This window comes from Dromiciops gliroides, chromosome 2 (assembly GCF_019393635.1).
Source record: "Dromiciops gliroides isolate mDroGli1 chromosome 2, mDroGli1.pri, whole genome shotgun sequence".
In the NCBI taxonomy this organism is placed as follows: domain Eukaryota; kingdom Metazoa; phylum Chordata; class Mammalia; order Microbiotheria; family Microbiotheriidae; genus Dromiciops; species Dromiciops gliroides.
The window spans coordinates 695909892-695926989 of NC_057862.1; the positions used below are offsets into that span (position 1 = coordinate 695909892).

Consider the following 17098-nt stretch of genomic DNA (forward strand, 5'->3'; position numbering starts at 1 on the left):
TGTCCATCCATTCATCTATCCAGGACTCTGGGGAGGCTGTTGTAAGGAAAGTGCTTTGTAAGCCCTAAAGCAACAGGACCGGGGGCTGCTGGCCTGGCCTTTGTCGCCTGGGCAGGGTCCCTGGGCTTCTGGGTGGTGGGCCAACTACCTGGGGCCTTTTGGGTCAGAGGTTCAGCGTCATCAGGAAAGTACATCAAATGTGGAAAACAGCAGTATTCCGAAGTGGCTTGACCTGGTCTCTGGGCCTCGGGTCCTGCCCCATCTCTTCCATTCCTTTTGTTTATGTGTAAGATATTTTATTTTTATTTAGTAAAAGAAGCATTTCCCTAACATAGTATGATAAAAATTGTACGTGAGACTGCAAATCTACTGTGCATAGACAGCTTCCTGTTCCTTTCAAGTATACAACAAAATTAGTGCGCACATTTCCTTTTTTCCTTTTTTCTTCCCTGACTTCTCTCTCTCTCTCTCTCTCTCTCACACACACACACACATACACACACATACACACACACATACACACACACACACATGATCTCACAATTCTTCTGCACTTTTCTTCTCCATAAGGTGATGTGTGGCCTTAGACTAAGGCCCCTCCCAGCTCGGAGCTTCTTGGAACTAGGATGTTAGGGTTCTTCAGGGCTGCTCCAAAACTCACCTTTTGGACCCAGCTGAAAGCCAGGGGAGGCATCCACACCTAACAAAGGCCGCCATGACTTCCCTCCCCTTTAAAAACCAAAGGTACAACTCAGTGGAAATCTTTGGGTTTTTACCCCACCTTCATTTCTGAATCTCTCTCCCCTCCCTTTATACTTGTACAGAACAAAAAAAGAGAGAGCAAAAAGCAGATCAGCCAAACCCACCAGCCAGAAACTGTCTATATATTGTTCTATACCCAGAGTGCCCCCCTCACCCCACCCCCTGACAGGGAGGAAGTGGGGGAAGATTCAGCTCCAGGGGGTGTCTGGCACTCCTAGGTGTCTATCACTAGTCATTGCTTGTCAACAGCCCCAGGGGCTGAGGAACAAACACATGTGTGTCTTTCGATGTCTGTTTCTCATACTCCATTTGTCTCTGTCTCTATCTCTTTCTCCCTCCCTTCTTCTGTCTCTCTCAGTGTCTCTGTCTCTCTGTTCTCTCTTCTCTGTCTCTGTGCTGCGTCTATCTTTCTGTCTCTGTCTGTCTTTCTGTCTCTTTCTGTCTCTCTATGTCTCTGTCTCTCTCTATCACACACACACACTCACACACAGAATCTTTAAGACCTGGGCAGGGTTAGTTTCTCTCCTTTAGCCGGGGGCTATAGCTTTAGTGCAAACTCAAGTTTCCAGCACCTCCCTTCTTGGAAACTAAGATCCAAGTCCTGACAGCCTTCCCTGAATAAGAAATCCATTGGCTGACCAGCGTAGGCTCTCCTGGGACCAGCTGGCAGACATGTGTAGCTTTGTTCTTCCCCCAGGAGTGCCTTGTGAGAGCACAGTCAGACAGGACCTTGAGACTAGAGCATCTGCTAGGGGCTCTAAACTGGGAGTCTGTGACTTTTAAATATATATGGATAGAAAGATAGATGACAGATAACTCTATCTCAATATAATTTGTTTCTTTTGTAATTCCTTGTTTTTTGTTTTTATTCACTTAACATGACTCTGAGACGGGGTCCATAGGCTTCACCAGACTGCAGGTCCAATGATCTCATCTTATTTGGGAAAACTGAGGTCTGAAGAGAATACTGAAGAAACACTGCCTGGGGAGGCAGGAGACTAGGTGCCCATCTTGCTCATCACTAGCTCAGTGACTCTGGGCAAGAGAGTTCTCCTCTCTCGACCCCAGGTTCCCTATCTACAGAGCAGGGGGAGTGGTCAAGAAGAGAGACAGACAGACAGAGACAGATGGATAAAGATAGATAATAGAGAGATGATAGAGATAGGTGACTAGGTAATGGATGAATAGATGTATTGACAGACAGATGGATGGAGATGATAGAAGTGAGAGATAGCTGACAGATAAGACAGAATGATTGCCTTTTGGGGGGGAGCAGAGCAATGAGGGTTAAGTGACTTGCCCAGGGTCACACAGCTAGTAAGTGCCAAGTGTCTGAGGCCGGATTTGAACTCAGGTCCTCCTGAATCCAGGGCTGATACTTTATCCACTGTACCACCTAGCTGCCCTTGTGATTGCCCTTAAAATTAAGAATGGTGTGTGGGCAGCTAGGTGGCACTTCCTCTGGGGAAGTGATGGCTCAGCTGGAGATGTCTGGGGAGAAGACAATAACAGTTGGTATTTAGACACTCCCTTGAAACCACCCTGTGGGCAGGTGATACAAGAGGAACAGGGGATCTGAAACTGGGAGAAGCTAGACCCCCCCAAAGTCCCCTAATTTTATTGCTGAGGCCATTGAAGCCCAGAGACAAGTGACCAGTCTATGGGCCCCTAGTGGTGCTAGAGGAGCCTAGAACCCAGGTCCTTTGCCCCAGACTCTGTGCTCTTTCCATCACAAGGCATTCTGATGTGTATCTTTCTTTGCTCCTGTGCTGTTCTCTAACACATTCCTAGAGTTGATTGGCCAGGGTAGGCTCAGAGTTTCAGTGACTTGCCCAGGGCCACACAGCTACGGAGCTGTCACTCAGAATTCACACCCCGCTCTCCCTGCCTCCCCATCCATCCGTAGCCCATGCTCTCTGGACATTGGAGGACCTCCCCACAAGCATCCAGAGGGGTGGCTTCCCAGATGCCCAAAGCTCAGGGCAACTGACAGCAGCCCCGCACCCTGCTCCATTTCATCAGAGCCAGCTTTTCCAAACACTCTCAAGTTTAAAAAACTGCCTCCTCCCACGATTCCTTTGCATCTCCTCTTTGCACAGGGGCAGATATAGTTAGCATTGTTTCCTGTCTGGGAGAGTCAGACTGGGATTATACCCCCAGCCAGGGCGGGCTTGCCTCAACACACCGGCCAGCCAGGTGTGGTGTGTGATTTCAGCACCTGGGGGAGGTCCCTGCTAAGGTGTCTTCTGGAGGAGGGGGAAGAGCCCTGGGCTTAGAAGTGGGAAGGAGGCCAGGTGCCAGCTCTGACTCTGCCACTGAGCCTGGCCAGGGCCTCTCTGGGTATCACCTTTCTCACCTGTACAAGAGGCCAAGGTAACATCTATCCCCTCCCCGCTCTGCCATTCTTTGTCTCTGTTCTGTGTCAACCTGCCCTCTAAAGCTCATTAGCTTTAGTGCCAATGCAGTGCCCCCTCCTGCCGACCCTCCATCTCAGTTTGACCAGTGTGCCTTTGCCAAATCTTGGGGTCAGTGGATGACCTCTGAGAGAGATCCAGGGGTCCCCGTTGCAGCTCCAGAAGGCAGTTCTGAGGCCAGCCAATTCAAGCCCCCTCATTTTACAGATGAGAAAACTGAGCCCTACAGAGGGAGAGTGACTTCTCTTACTGAGGTCACATGGGCCATTAGTGCCAGAGCCAAGGATGGAACCCAGATCTCTGATTCCCAGACCAATGTTCTTCCCCGCACTCCACAGGCTGGACATCAGAAGTCTCAACAGGTAGGTTCTTTCTATGCCAAGAGTTCACTTCATCACATCATGAAACAGTCAGGACCTGTACCCTATCTGTGTGTGCTCCTTTGAGCTTGAAAATAGAGGGGCTCATGCTATCATTCCAAGACATGCGTGCACACATGTGTACACATGTTGTGTGTGCCATGTATGTGTACATGGGAGAGGCAAAATCGAGGAGAAAGCAGCTGATCGCCCCAATCAGCTACAGGCTCTGCAGATGGGAGGCCCACACAAGGGGAAGCCACGCCGTGTCCCCTCGTGTCATGGCTGTGTTTCAGGAAGCTTCCTCTGAGTCTGTGGGAGGAAGCCTGGAATCCAGACATCAGCAGATTTTCAAGGGGGCACTTTGGTTTGGAAAACAGAAAACGATGATAACAAGAATGAATCACTTGAAGTCCAGCTGATCCCATATGGGATCGGGCCCAGCAAACCCCTCTCACAAGCGCCTGCGATTCTCCAGCCCCAGGCAGGCAGGCTGAATCCCTGAAGGCTCAGGTGCTCAATTCGGATGAAAGATTCCATCTAGGAGTTATCATTTTCTTCCCCTAATGAATTAGTTCTTGGGCAGCCAGCCCCTTGGGTGCCCACCTGGCCTCCACATCAGGCAGCACTGCCCCCTGCAGCTCCTTAGAATTAAGGAATTTGTGAATGAGAGGCTGGAAGCCAGAAGCCAAGGGGGAGGGGAGAGGAGAGAGAATGGATGGAGACATTTGTAATCACAGATGCCACTGACTGGCCACTTGGGCAAGTCAAGACTTTGTCCATTCAGAAAAACTAGACAGAAAACCAGCTGGGAGAATAACCAGTGCTGACGGTTGAGTGAATCATTGACATCCGATGTTAAACTATGAGATGTGCTTAAACTGAACGATGAATCGAGGGACCCCCTGGCTTTGGCTGATCAGTGGGTGCTATAGAGACCTTTGCTGAGAGAGACAAAGAGAAAAAGACAGACCGAGTTCTGAGGCCCGGCTCCTTCAGCCCACAGGGGACTCTGGGGCCGTCTGACAGGTATCTTCCAGGATGTCTAAGGGCTGTCATAGGAAAGGGGGGTTAGCTTTGTTCTGCTTGGCCCTGGAGGGCAGAACCAGAAGCACTTAGGAGAGTACCCAGCACCTAATTCTGAGGCTACAGGAGTTCTTGTTAGGGCTGTCGTAGAGGAGACCTGACTTGGGAATGGGCTGGGCCGGTGGCCACTGAGGCCCCTGCCAGCGCAGGAAGGCTGATGGGAAGCTGTCTTCTTGGGAAGAGTGAAGGCAGGATGAAGGTACGATGGGGGAAGGAGGGAGCTGAATCAAAGAGGGACCTGGGAGATGTAGCAGCGTTGCTGCTGCTGCTGCAGTGAACAGAGCCCGAGTCTGGAGTCAGCCTCAGAAACTTTCTAGCGGGGGACCCCAGGCAAGTCACGCCATTTTTCTCCACCTCAGTTTACTCATCTGGTGAAATGGGCATCATGATATGACATAAGTGACCTCTGAGGGTTTGTGAAGGTCAGATGATGTGTGATGTGAGGGACAAACGCCAGCTTTGTTGCCCCCTCTCCCATTCCTCAAAAGATAAACATCACAGCCTCACAACCCAAACCAAGATGACCAATGAATGCTGTCCCTGAATTAGGTGTCCCTGGGCTCTCTTGGACACATATGTGGCTGTGCAGCTCTGGGGATGTTGTCAAGTCTTGTGGAGTGGGCTCCGGGGTGGATGGACCTTACACTTTCTACCTGTGTGACCTTGGCCAAGTCCTTTCTCTTTGACCCTCATCTTCCTCCTCTGGGGACCATCCCAAGCTTCCTCCCAGTTCTAAATCCCTAACCCTAACCCTATCCTTCAAGGGACCAAGAGCCTGACTTAATAGTGAACAGCATAGGACATGTGGAGAGAGGTCGCTGACTGGCACAGCAGGGAGTCCTGGAGACAGCAAGACCTGGGTTCGAGACCTGACCCTCACATGTACTGATTGTGTGACCCTGGGCAAGTCGATTTAGTTCTCCAAGCCTGTCAAAAGGGGACCTGTGGTATTTCTTTCTCAGGGTTGTTGGGAAGCTCAAAGAGCCCTTTGAAAGTCTAAATGGGTTAGAGAAATGTCCACTGCGTGGCCGTCACTTAACTCCTGGGGGCTCCATCCACTGCTTCATCAGGGCAGTGAGGAGGGCTGACTGGCTGCCCTGTCATTCAGGCCCCTTCTTCGTGACCCTTTTTGGGGTCTGACAGCATCTTCTTTGACAGCCCCTCCTTCAATCGAGAGGCGGAGCAAAGCGTCCCATCAGAGACCAGGAAACCGAGACCAAGGTTCCAGGGTCAACATCCAGGCCCCCCTGACTCCAGACTCCGGTCGTCTGATGCCCTTTTCCTTGTGTTCGGCAGCCATGAGTGGGAGGGGCGCGGGAGGGCAGTTTGTTGCTTAGACTGTGAAGGGAGCCTGGCCCAGGGCCCTCATCCTCCGTGGGTCTGAAAGGGCCGGGCCTTTTACGTACACCTTTCGTTTGCAGCACAGTCTTTGGGGGATCTGACTCATCCATCCCGCCCCCTCTGAGCCCTTCCTCAGAAGTAGGACAGTTAAGCGACACCCGTGGAAGGACTGAGGGGGGAGGGTACGTTTGCCGTCTGAAGCTGGCTGATGGAGGACAGTGTCTACATCAATCATTTGTTTACTATTTGTTACGAACGTTCGCTTCCCTTTTAGTCTCATCCTTTTATTTTACGAGAAAGAAACTGAGGCTGAGAGAGGTGTTCTTAAAAAAGGAATACCAGATTTGGCCCTCGAGGACCTGGGTTCGAATCCCTGCTCTGTGCTTTATTCCCGGGGCGCCGTGGGCACATCCCCGTCTTTGGGGCTCAGTCTCCTCTTCCTTCAAATGGGAGAGTTAGTCTTGGTGGTCTTGTAGATCCCTCCTTATCTCTCCCAGGCCCCCTCGGGGTAGTTAAAGGAGATAAATTATTGAACTTTAATTCTATTGGCTTCATTTGAGGGTCCGTTTCTAGGGTCACCCACTAGGGAGTGCCGGGGTCCGCGTCAAAGCCGGGGCCCCCTCTCCAGTCTTGCAGAGCCGGGGCCCAGAGGAGCCCAGCCAGGGCGGCCCTCCAGAGCCGGGGCTGGGGCCGCTCATTGTCCCCCCGTCCTTCTCTGCAGGCACGATGGGGAAACAGAACAGTAAGCTGGCCCCGGAGGTGATGGAGGACCTGGTGAAGAGCACGGAGTTCAACGAGCACGAGCTTAAGCAGTGGTACAAAGGCTTCCTCAAGGACTGCCCCAGCGGCCGCCTCAACCTGGAGGAATTCCAACAGCTCTACGTGAAGGTGCGTGACGGCGGGCCCAGGGCCGGCCTCTGGGGCGGGGGCTGCTGGGGGCGGGGCCTTGGCGGGTGCCGAGTCACCATCGATTCGGTTAGGAAAGAGAAACGTCTGGCACGCCGCGGCCAAACGATCTTCCAAAGACAGTGACCAGGTCACTCCCCTGCTCTAAAACGCCCGGTGGCTCCCTATGGCCCATAAGAAACACTGAACAATTCAACAAGCATTGTTAAGGGGCTCCTCGGAGCAGGGCCCTAGGCTGAAACCGGTTCCTTCCCTCAGGGAGCTCACCTTCTCAGGGTATAAAACAACAATAAATCCTGCCTCCTAAATCATAGCATCCTAGATTGAGGGTTGACCTACATCGCCAAAAATAAACCCCTCCTTTTACGGTAGAGGAAACTGAAAAGACTAGTCAGTGCCTGAGGCAGGATTCAAACCCAGCACTCGCAACTATAATACACCGCCCTCCCTTTACTGTCTGCCACAAGCTGCCTCCCACTTAGTAGTCCATGAAAAACCTTAGCAATTAGCCTCAATACACACTGCCAGATGTGTTTGAGAGTGGCCCTGAGCCCTGTGGCTTCTTCCTCTACTTCCCCTCCATCCACAGAATTCCCGTCATTGTCATTCCCTTCTCAGGCAAGATTGCAGCGAGTGTTTGCTCCCTTGTCCTTTCAGAAGGCATAGTTTCCGCTTTCCTGCTTTGGAAGATCCTTCACTCCCTCTACCAGCTGCCCGCCAGTCTGCTTCCAGGTCTAGATCACCTGTTCTTGCCTAGAATCTTTGCCTTCAAGGCTCTGCTCAGCCTCCGCCCCTCTGAAGTCCTCCCTGATTCCCCCAGCTGAAAAATATCTCTCTCCCTCCTCACACTTGACTCTAGATCCATGCTTGGGTCTCACGCTGCCTTGTATCAGGCGTATCTCACACATAGCCTAATCTACCGGAACCCCTTAGCAGATGGGAAGCTCTTTGAAGGCAAAGGTGATATTGTTTTTAGGAGCAGTGGGAGGGGGGTTTAGAGAGTCTGGTTTGGGCTGACTGTCGGGTGAAAGCCCTCCCAGAGTGGAAGGGCCTGCCTTGGGAACTGGTGGGCTCTCCCTCCTTGGGGAGCTTCAAGCAGAGGCTGGATGAACACTTGTCGAGATGGCTTCTGGGGATTCCGTTTGTGTGTAGGCTGGCCTCTCTCAGACTGTGTGATTCATCTTTGACTCCATAGTGCCTGTCTCAGGGAGGTGAGGTGACTGGTCTGAAGTCATAGACCTGCTCAGTGGCTGAGCCAGGACTCAAGAACCCTGGGTCTCACTCAGCCACCAACTCTCCCTGTGGCCTTGGGCATTGTCCTTCCCTCAGAGTGTCTGTTTCCTCCTCTGTAAAATGAGAGGCTGTATTAGAAGGCTTCTGAGGTTCCCTCCAGCTAGTCCTTTCTCTCATCTAAATAAGGTCCTGCAATTGCATTGTAGGAACGGAAGGTGGACAGACCACTTCTGAAATGTGGCACAGACTCCTCTGCATGCTTTGTGTAGATAGATCAGATGCCCCCTGCCTGGGGGTTAGAGGGGGCAGAGGAATGGGTCCTGTACAGGAGGAGGGATCGTTTAAGGCTGAGGTCAGACAATGATCTCACAGCTGAGGAAAGAGCCTTCAGGATGTCTTTGGAGGGATGTGAAGGGTGGCTTGGGGGGGGGGGGGAACCCATCAGACTTGACCTGAGAGGGTGTCGGCTTCTGTGGCTGGAGGAGAGGTGAAAGTGACCCCTGGGATGGACCCATTAGGGGAGAGAGAGGGCTCCCACTGCCCATCTCTCATCAACAGGGGCACACTTTGTGTCTGCCTCCCTGTCAGCCGGAAATCCCGGTTATCCTGCTACCAGGGAGGCCGGCGGAGCTGTCCAGCCCAGAGATCCCGGTTGGGGATGCTGGAGTCAGGCTCCTGGACCAAGGCTGCCCAGACGCTGCCGAGGCGGCAGCTGCCTCCCTGCCCCATCTCTTTCCAGGGCAGCCCCATCTCCGGACTTCTATTTTGTGTCTATCAGAGACCCAAAGCACGTGGGAGGAACAGCCTTCATGGCAAAGGCAGGCAGCGGGAGGGGGCGTCCAGACCAGCCGGCTGTACGCTCTGCTCCCCTCCCATCGGCCTCCAACTGGCCTGTTCAGATCTCGGCCCCTTGTACATCCAAGGCTGGCGGCGTCCCTCTGAAGAGTCTTCCCAGGGCAGGGCTGGGGCCTCCAGATATAGCAGGAAAGGGTCAAGGGAGACGCGGAGCATGGCAGAGGAAAGGTAGGGCGAGCGGAAAGGCCATTAGATGAAAGCGGAGAGGGGAGGGGGGATTATGTAACAGGGCCTGAGAGGAGACAGAACCAAAGGCGAGATGAGGGATGGAATGTTTACAGAAACTTCCATTAGTGTGCTGGGGAAATGCCAATACTTCCAGGGGCCGGGCCCCTCCCCAGGGCCCCCCAGGGTCCCATGGGGCTCTGGGAGCAGCTGAGCACAGTGACCAGAGGCCACTCCTCGGGGCACCTCCCAGCTCCGGGCTGCCGGAATCCTTGGTTCTGCACTGGAAGCCAGCGTCTGGAGCCACACCTGGCCAGAGGCGCAGGCAGCTCTGAACGGGGAGTCAGCAGTGGAGAGGCGCCGGTCTGGCTCCCCAACTGCTGAAGCTGTGGGAACGGGGGCCAATCACTTAGCGGCTTGGAGTCTGAGTCCTCTCAAATGAGGAAGGAGCTACCCATGTCACAAGGCGCCTTGGGGAGAGTGCTTTGCAAACCCTCAATCATGAGGGACGGCAATCGATCGATTTTATTGCGCGCTCGAACCCGTGCCAGGCGCTGGATGGAAACAGAAGGGCCAGGCCCAAACATGCTGTTCCTTCCAACGCAGTCATATTTGCAAAGCGCCTGCCCACAGTGGGTATTTAACTGCTTCTTCCCTTCTAGAAGATTAGATTCCACTGCAGGAAGCCCAGGTACCTACAAGTCAATAACAGGTGTATAAAAAGCAAATACAAGGTCATTTCGTAGAGGGGAGTATCAGAAAGGCCTCTCTTCAAGGGCTGGAGCCTGGCCCAGGCAAAGGCTCGGAGGTGGGAGATGCACAGGGACCAGTAGGAGGCCAGGAGCGGGGAGAGGAGGCACGATGGTGTGTCACAGACCTGGAGAGATCAGTCAGCCAATCAGGAAACCTTCATTCCCTTAAAGTGATGTCCTCAGAGCCTGGCACCTGAGTCAAGGACGGACCTGCCTGCCTCAGTTTACTTAGTTGTCAGATGAGACTCCCGGCAGGCTTGAAGCTTTTCTCCCTGCCTCTGTCAACTTTCTTCCCTGACCCCACAATGGTGTAATTAAATCTCTTGCAAATTGTCTGTTTTCCACAATCCTATTGATTGCTGGGCTGAGATAAACGGATCTGGAGAATTCCCTCTGATTGCTGATTCACCGGGACAAGACCAGCATTCAGCGGATGCTCACGCTGGGAGGGGGCCTGGCCACGGGGAGGGGGGGGGGGGGCTAATCGAATTAGGGAGGAAATGCCCAGGCCCTCCCGGGCCTCCCAGAGCTTCGCAGGAAAGCTGGCTTGGGGGCTGGGCTTCCCAAGCACCCAAGATCGGCCTGGCGGCTGACGGCCCGCGCTGAGTGGGCTGAGTGGGCATTCGCTGAATGGGTGCGAGTGGGCAGGAAGGAATGCGCAGAGGCGGCCCCTCCACGTCCGCGGCGGAGGCCACTGCGTGGGGGGCGGCGCTTGCTGAGGACCTGGTCCTTTTACCTGGGACTTCTCACTAAGCCTCCGAGGGTAGCTGGTGAAGGGATTATCGTGCCCATTTTACGGATCAGCAAGCGTGGCCCGTGGCCCGAGGCTGGGCCCCGGGGGGGGGGGGGCGGTGAAAAGGCAAAGGGAGGCAGGCCCTGTCCTAGTGGCTTCCGTTCTATGTAATCAGACTGGAGCCCCCAGAGGGAAAGGGCTCACCAGGCTCCCTCCACCGGGATGGCGCAGCCGAGCCCACCCTGCTTGTCACACCAGGGCTCTTGTCCCAGCTCCTCCACTCTTGCTGTGAGACCTTGGCAAGCCCTTCCCCCTCCTGGGCCTCTGGTTCCTCCTGAATTCACTTTGGTCTGAGAAGTCAGGATCTCAGCTGACTCGGGAACCTTGGGATCCACAACAGAAAATCCACCTGCCCGGGCTCTGCCTCAGGCAGCATTTGATCAATGGCCTGTGACCCTCGCTAGGTCTCAGTTTCCCCATCTGGTCCCCTCACGGAGCGGTTTTGGTGATAATGCTTTGAAAATCACTTTGTAAACTGCTAAGTTCTCTCTGAACTACAAAGGGCTTTGGAGGCTCATGCCATCCAGAGCCCTCAGCCAGATCAGGCCTGCCGGGAAAGCCTTGGTCGAGACGGGGATGGATGAGGTGGAGGGGGGGGGAGCCCCGTCCCTCATCTCGAGCCCTTGCTGGAACTTTGAAGCAAGGACATCCTTGGCCCTCAGGCACTGTCCCTGCCAGCAAAGGATGATGTAGGGAGGTGACAGCTACTTATCAGGAAGAAAGAGCCCTGATGTTTTCAGGCTGGCGGACTAAAAATAACCAGCCAAGGCCAGGGGAGCCTGGGCCTCCCGCCACCCAGACCCAAGGCCCACAGCGCAGGCCCCCTCTCCCAGCCGGGCTTTCCCCACAGGAGGTGGCAGTGGAATTCTTGGCTTAGCCATCCCCGAGGGGAGGTGTATGGGGCATTCTGAAGAGCCTGACCCGTGGCATCACAGGTGTAAGGAGATGGTGTTTAATGGGGATAAATGCAAAGCCTGGACTTGGGTGAAAGCAATCAGCACCATGAGTGCAAGACGGAGGAGACGCCCCTCCCGGGCAGGATGAGATGGAGGGGCTCTAGGGGGCTGAGTGCAGCTGCGCCAGTGAGGCCGGCTGGAAACCCTCGAGGAAGCCAGTGGAGCCTAGAGAGGAGGAGGGGGAGCAGTCCAGGCCTGGGGCCCAGCACATGCCAAAGCATGGATCGCAGAGCAGGAACACCCAGCATGCCAAGGGCGATTCTGATGTTGGGGGGTGGTGAAAAAGGTCCGTGTGCCTTGGGGGTCAATAAGCTCCCTTTCAGTCAGCATGGGGGGCGTGGCTGCCAAGAAAGCAGGGGCCATCTTGGGCTGCATTAACCAAGCAGCCCACAGGCATTTATGAAGCACCTACTGAATGCAAGGCAGGGATCCTTAAGGAGAGGAAAGCGTCACCCGGGTTTTGCCCTGATCAGACCTTATACACTGTTACGTTCAGCTCAGCAGGAGAGCCCCAGGGATGGGGAAGGGCCAGGAGAGTATCCAGTACAAGGATCTGTCAGAGAAACGGAGGGTGTCTAGGCTGTCTTCATGTTATTTGGTGAGCTGTTACCTGTGGGAGGCGTTCAGCCTCCTCTGTGTGACCCCTGCAGGTCGAGCCGGGTGCAGGGAGGGTCAGAATTACAAAGAGCTAAGGTTAGGCTTGTTATCAGGGGGAATTTCCTCCGATGGGAGTCATCCAGATGTGGTCAGCTGGGCTGCCCTGGGAGCTAGGGGCTTCCTTCTCCTTAGGGGCTGAGCCAGCAGAGCTCAGGCTACCACTGCCTTGGGAGGGGGGATGCATGTAGCAGGCTGGAAGGGCACAGGTTGGACTCGATTGCTTCTTCCCACTCTGAAATTCTCTGATGCTGTCTCCAGAGAAGCCCCAAAGGAAATGGATGGCCCCTCCCCTACCCCCTTGGTGGCATTCCACTTCCTACCTCCACACTTTGTGGGGGCCGTCCCACTGCCTGGAGAGGTGGTGAGTTTCCTGTCTTTGGAAGTGTGAAAATCAAGGCTGAGCATTTGTGGGCACATAGGGGTAGTTCTGCAGCAGCTGGAGGGCCCCCCCCCCATTAGGGAGAGCTTGGGCACTACACACACACCCCAGGCAGGGCCTCCACTTGAGCTAATGGGAAACAAAGAGCTGGTGCCTGAAATCCCCAAGAAGAGGTGATAAGGTGACAACAGTCCTAGGAAAGTGAGGTATGGCCCTGCCTCCTCCCCCCTTTGCAGGCCTGGCTGAGCGGGACACAGCCTGGCCAGGCTGGGAATTATGCCCCCACCTTGGGGAGGGTGCCCACCCCAGACACTGGCCTGAGCATCATGTCTAGTCACACCCATCCCAAAGTCCCAGAGCAGAAGGGCCCACCTGCCTGTGCAGCCCAACCTTCCCCTCGCCAAGGCTCCCTCTATACAGGAGCTCATCGGATCCCCAAAGCACCTGCCAAGTCCCCCTGCCTAGCTGGGAGCCTAGACAGTCCCTGCCCTCGAGGGGCTTACACACTGTGACGGGCACAGTAGTAACAGGGACATCATAATGAGCAGTTATATGAGCCCTGAAGGATTGCAAAGCCCAGCAGCAACTGTTGGGCCATTTGGTCCTCACCAAAATCCTGGGAAGTAGGTACAGATGGGGAAACTGAGGCAGGCCGGGTTACGTGGCTTTGCTAGCAAGTATCGGAGGCCAGATTTGAGCTCAGGCCTTTCTCACAGCAAGCCTGGCACTTATCTGTGCAAATGGATAAACATGCACACACACACACACACACACACACACACACACACACAGAGTCATTCTGAGAGAGAGGGCAGGGATCAGCTGAGCCTCCTTCCAGCCCTCTAAGAGGGAGCCTGCCCAGTGCAGCTCAGAGCCAGGGACTTCGAGGTGCCCTGTAAACGGGAGGGAGTCGTCTCTCGTGTTCTGACCTTGGGGAGGGTACTGCCTTTCTCCTGGCCTTGACCTTCTCATCTGTACAATGGGGCAAATGACCCCCGGCAGTGATGGGGTGAGGAGAGGGCTCTGCAGACCCTTGAGCCGCCCAGAGAAGCAGCCAATGATGACGTGGGTACCATGTGAGTGAGTGACTTTAGCATCATTATTTTGATTGTAACAGAGTAAAATCAGGTGATTTGTTTCAGCAAACATTGAGTTTATTTTATGTTCTGTAGGAATTCATTTATTCATTCATTCATTGTATGTACCTCGGCATCCTCCGCCCCCCCCCCCCCAGGAAGCCAGAACATGCAGCGACACTTGTAATTCACAGCAGGTGGTTTGAAAGGTTTGACGGGAGCCTGGGGAGAGACTGTGGTTGGGCAAGAGAGGACAGCTGGACCCTTGGGGATGAAATCACTAAGAGAGAGGTGGGGAGACAGACTGAGTGTACAGAGAGGGAAAGTTAAGGACTTGGGACAGAGCCTTGGGGATCACCAGCCGTGGGGGGGGGGGAGAAGGATTAACCTCTCGGGCTTCCAGGGAAGGGGTTTTCAGACAGACCAGGAGAGAGGAGCAGCCTTTGAAGCTGAGGGAGGAGAGGATCATGGGGTGGGACCAACTCAGTGGCCACGTGACCTTTTCTAATGAGTTCAAGAAAGACGAGGGCTGGTCAGAGGCTACTCATTTCCTTATATCCAGCAGAAACATCCTTGTAGGGAGAAGCATGGGTCCACGTTTGGAGTCAGAAGCCAGGTTGCCACAAGGGGTTCAGGAGAGACTGGGTGATTAGGAAGGGAGGCAGCCACAGCAAAAGTGGGGGCAACCACTTATAAAGTAGAAAAGGAAAGACTTTTTTATCCTCATTTCACAGAGGAGGAAACTGAGGCCCAGCGCCTCAAAACACCTTGCCCAAGGTCATGCAACTAGGAGGCTGAAGGCAGCATCCTAAAGTCAAGGTTCCTGATTTCCAGTCTAGTGGCTTTTTAAAATGGATTGGGAGCAGCTAGGTGGCACAGTGGATAAAGCACCAGCCTTGGATTCAGGAGTACCTGAGTTCAAATTCAGCCTCAGACACTTGACACTTACTAGCTGTGTGACCCTGGGCAAGTCACTTAACACCCATTGCCCTGCAAAAAACAAAAACAAAACAAAAAAATGTTTACTTGATGCTTTAAAAAATTACTGTTATTTACCCAACTACCCTCTCCCACCACACACACACACACACACACACACACACACACACACACACACACACACACACACACCATGAACTGCACCTCTCCCCCCCACCCGTAACCAAGAGAAACATAAGCAAAACAAACTGCCCATGAGCCATATCTGACAGAGTATGCAGTGTTCTGCTTCCATAGCCCTCCACCTTACTAACCAGAGGAAGGAGAAATGTTTCATCACCGGTCCTCTAAAATCAAGACTTGTCATTCATTGCATTCGTCTGAATTCTCGTCTTTTAAATTATCTGTCTACCATCTATTTATTGTATCCATAACATATACATACATATATATATATATATATATATATATATATATATATATATAAATGCATATTGTGTTGTGCAGAAAACCCCAGAGATACTGGAGCCGTGTGCCGTTTCCTTCTCCAGCTCATTTTGTAAATGAGGAAGGCAAACAGGTGAAGTGACTTGCCCAGAGTCACGCAGCTAGCTAGATCTGACTCCAGACCCGATGTTCGATCCTTTGTGCCCTCAAGTTTCCTGTTACATCCATGCCTGTTTACCTTTCTATGGGGGAGGGGAGGGGTTAGGTGGTGCAGAAACTATGAATTACTACTGACAGGTTTGCACAATAGAGGCAGGAATGAGGCTCGGTGAGTGGGTGGAGAACTAGGAGAGGGCCTCTTTAATCCGACTTTTGCTCTGGCCCGGGTTCATTTGCATAGGAGGCCAGAGAGGCTCTTAAGTGAGGTAGTTAGTAACAGAGGGCTCTGATCTCTTCTGCTGTCCACAGCAAAGCTAGGGTTTGGGGGCCATATTTTGGCCCCTGAAAAGGCTTGTTGTCTCTTTCCCAGAGGATTTATGGGCAGATCTCGGGTTCTGTGAACTTGGATGCGAAAAAAAGCTATCTTTTTTTAAGGTGATGGTTTCTTATGGGTTTATTTTGTATGTTTGGAGGCATGACTCAGAGAAGGGTCCCTGAGACCCCCCCCGACTGCCCGAGGGGTCTGGGGCACAAATAAAGTTTAGAAGCACCAGGACCCACAGGCTGGAGCTCATCTTCCCCAGGCCGATATCTTGCTGTGTGAGCCTGGGCCAGTATTATCCCGATCTGAGCCTCAGTGTCCCCATCTGTGACATTCAGGGTTGGGGTAGGTGACCTCTCTGATCCATAGGGCAGGCCACTTTATTTGAGGGGCGGTAATGAGGAGGTGGTCTTTAGGTCAGAGTAGGTGTGTTTAGAGCCCAAATACTCCTGGGTAGATGCAGGAAAACATGAAGCCAAGAAACGCTTTTAATCTTCCCTCCAGGAGAAGGTGTTGTCTCAGAGGGTCATCGTGCTAGAGACATCTAGTCCATCCCCGAATTTTACAGAGAAGGAAACTGAGGCCTGGGGTGCATCAAGGATTGGTCCAGGGTCACACAGGTAGAAAGTTGGGATGACTGAACAAAGGCACAGAGTCTGGGGGCTACAGAGTCCCCGAGTTTGGCTGGGACACAATGTATATATGAGGCCAATACAGGGCGTGTGTGTGGAGGGAGGTGAGAGGGGGTGGGGGTGTGGGTAGCTGCAAGGAGGGCGTGTATTGGACTATAGGGGGCTTGGAACGTCAGGCTGAGAAGAGCGAACCTTATCTGACAGGCCATCGGGAGCCATTGAAGATTTTTTAAGTAGGGGATTGATGTGACTAGAAAAAAGTATCCTGGAAATTTCTGGAGAAAGGAGTAGCTGAGGAGAGGATGCCTGGAGGAAGGTGGTGGCTTCAGCAGATCAGACAGCTTGGTGGCCTGTCCTGGAGCTGCCGCAGGAACAGAGAGGAGGGGGCCGACTCAGGCACTGACTGTGTACAGAAGGAGGGAGAAGAGCTGCAGGATTTGAATGTCAGCAGGACTTGGTTAATGAGGAAGGGAGGGAGTTCTGGCCACTGCTGGAACTGCCCAGTACAAAGTGCTTACTTTCTTGATTCAGAGGCAGCAGCATCGCTGCACTTCAAGTCAGGTGGCACCCAGCCACTTAACCTGTGTGAGGAAGCCTCAGTTTCCCCACTTGAAAAACGGGAGGACGGGTTTGATGTCTTCTAAATCTATGACCCTATGATCCAGACAGAGAAGGTGGCTGCATTCAAGGCAGAATGGTCAGTTCTCTCCCCTGGGACAAGTAGGACAAAATGACCCGGGCTCCCCAAGGGGCAATGATGGGATTGGCTGGAGTGGCAAGGCCTCAGGCAGTGGGGACATCCTCCCATGATGGGAGACAGAGGCCCTGGAGAATCTTTGGGAGAGGGGGGCCACAGCAGCTTTGG

The 17098-nt window shown here is 53.4% G+C and overlaps 1 protein-coding gene across 1 annotated transcript in view; it reads left to right on the top strand.

Moving 5' to 3' along the window:
• VSNL1 (visinin like 1) overlaps nucleotides 1–17098 on the top strand; it is an 88864-nt gene that overhangs the window by 37594 nt on the left and 34172 nt on the right. The window contains exon 2 of the mRNA XM_043988893.1: nucleotides 6684–6850. Coding sequence (XP_043844828.1) covers nucleotides 6689–6850 — 162 coding nt within the window. The 5' untranslated portion in view covers nucleotides 6684–6688. The remainder of the gene's footprint in view (nucleotides 1–6683; nucleotides 6851–17098) is intronic.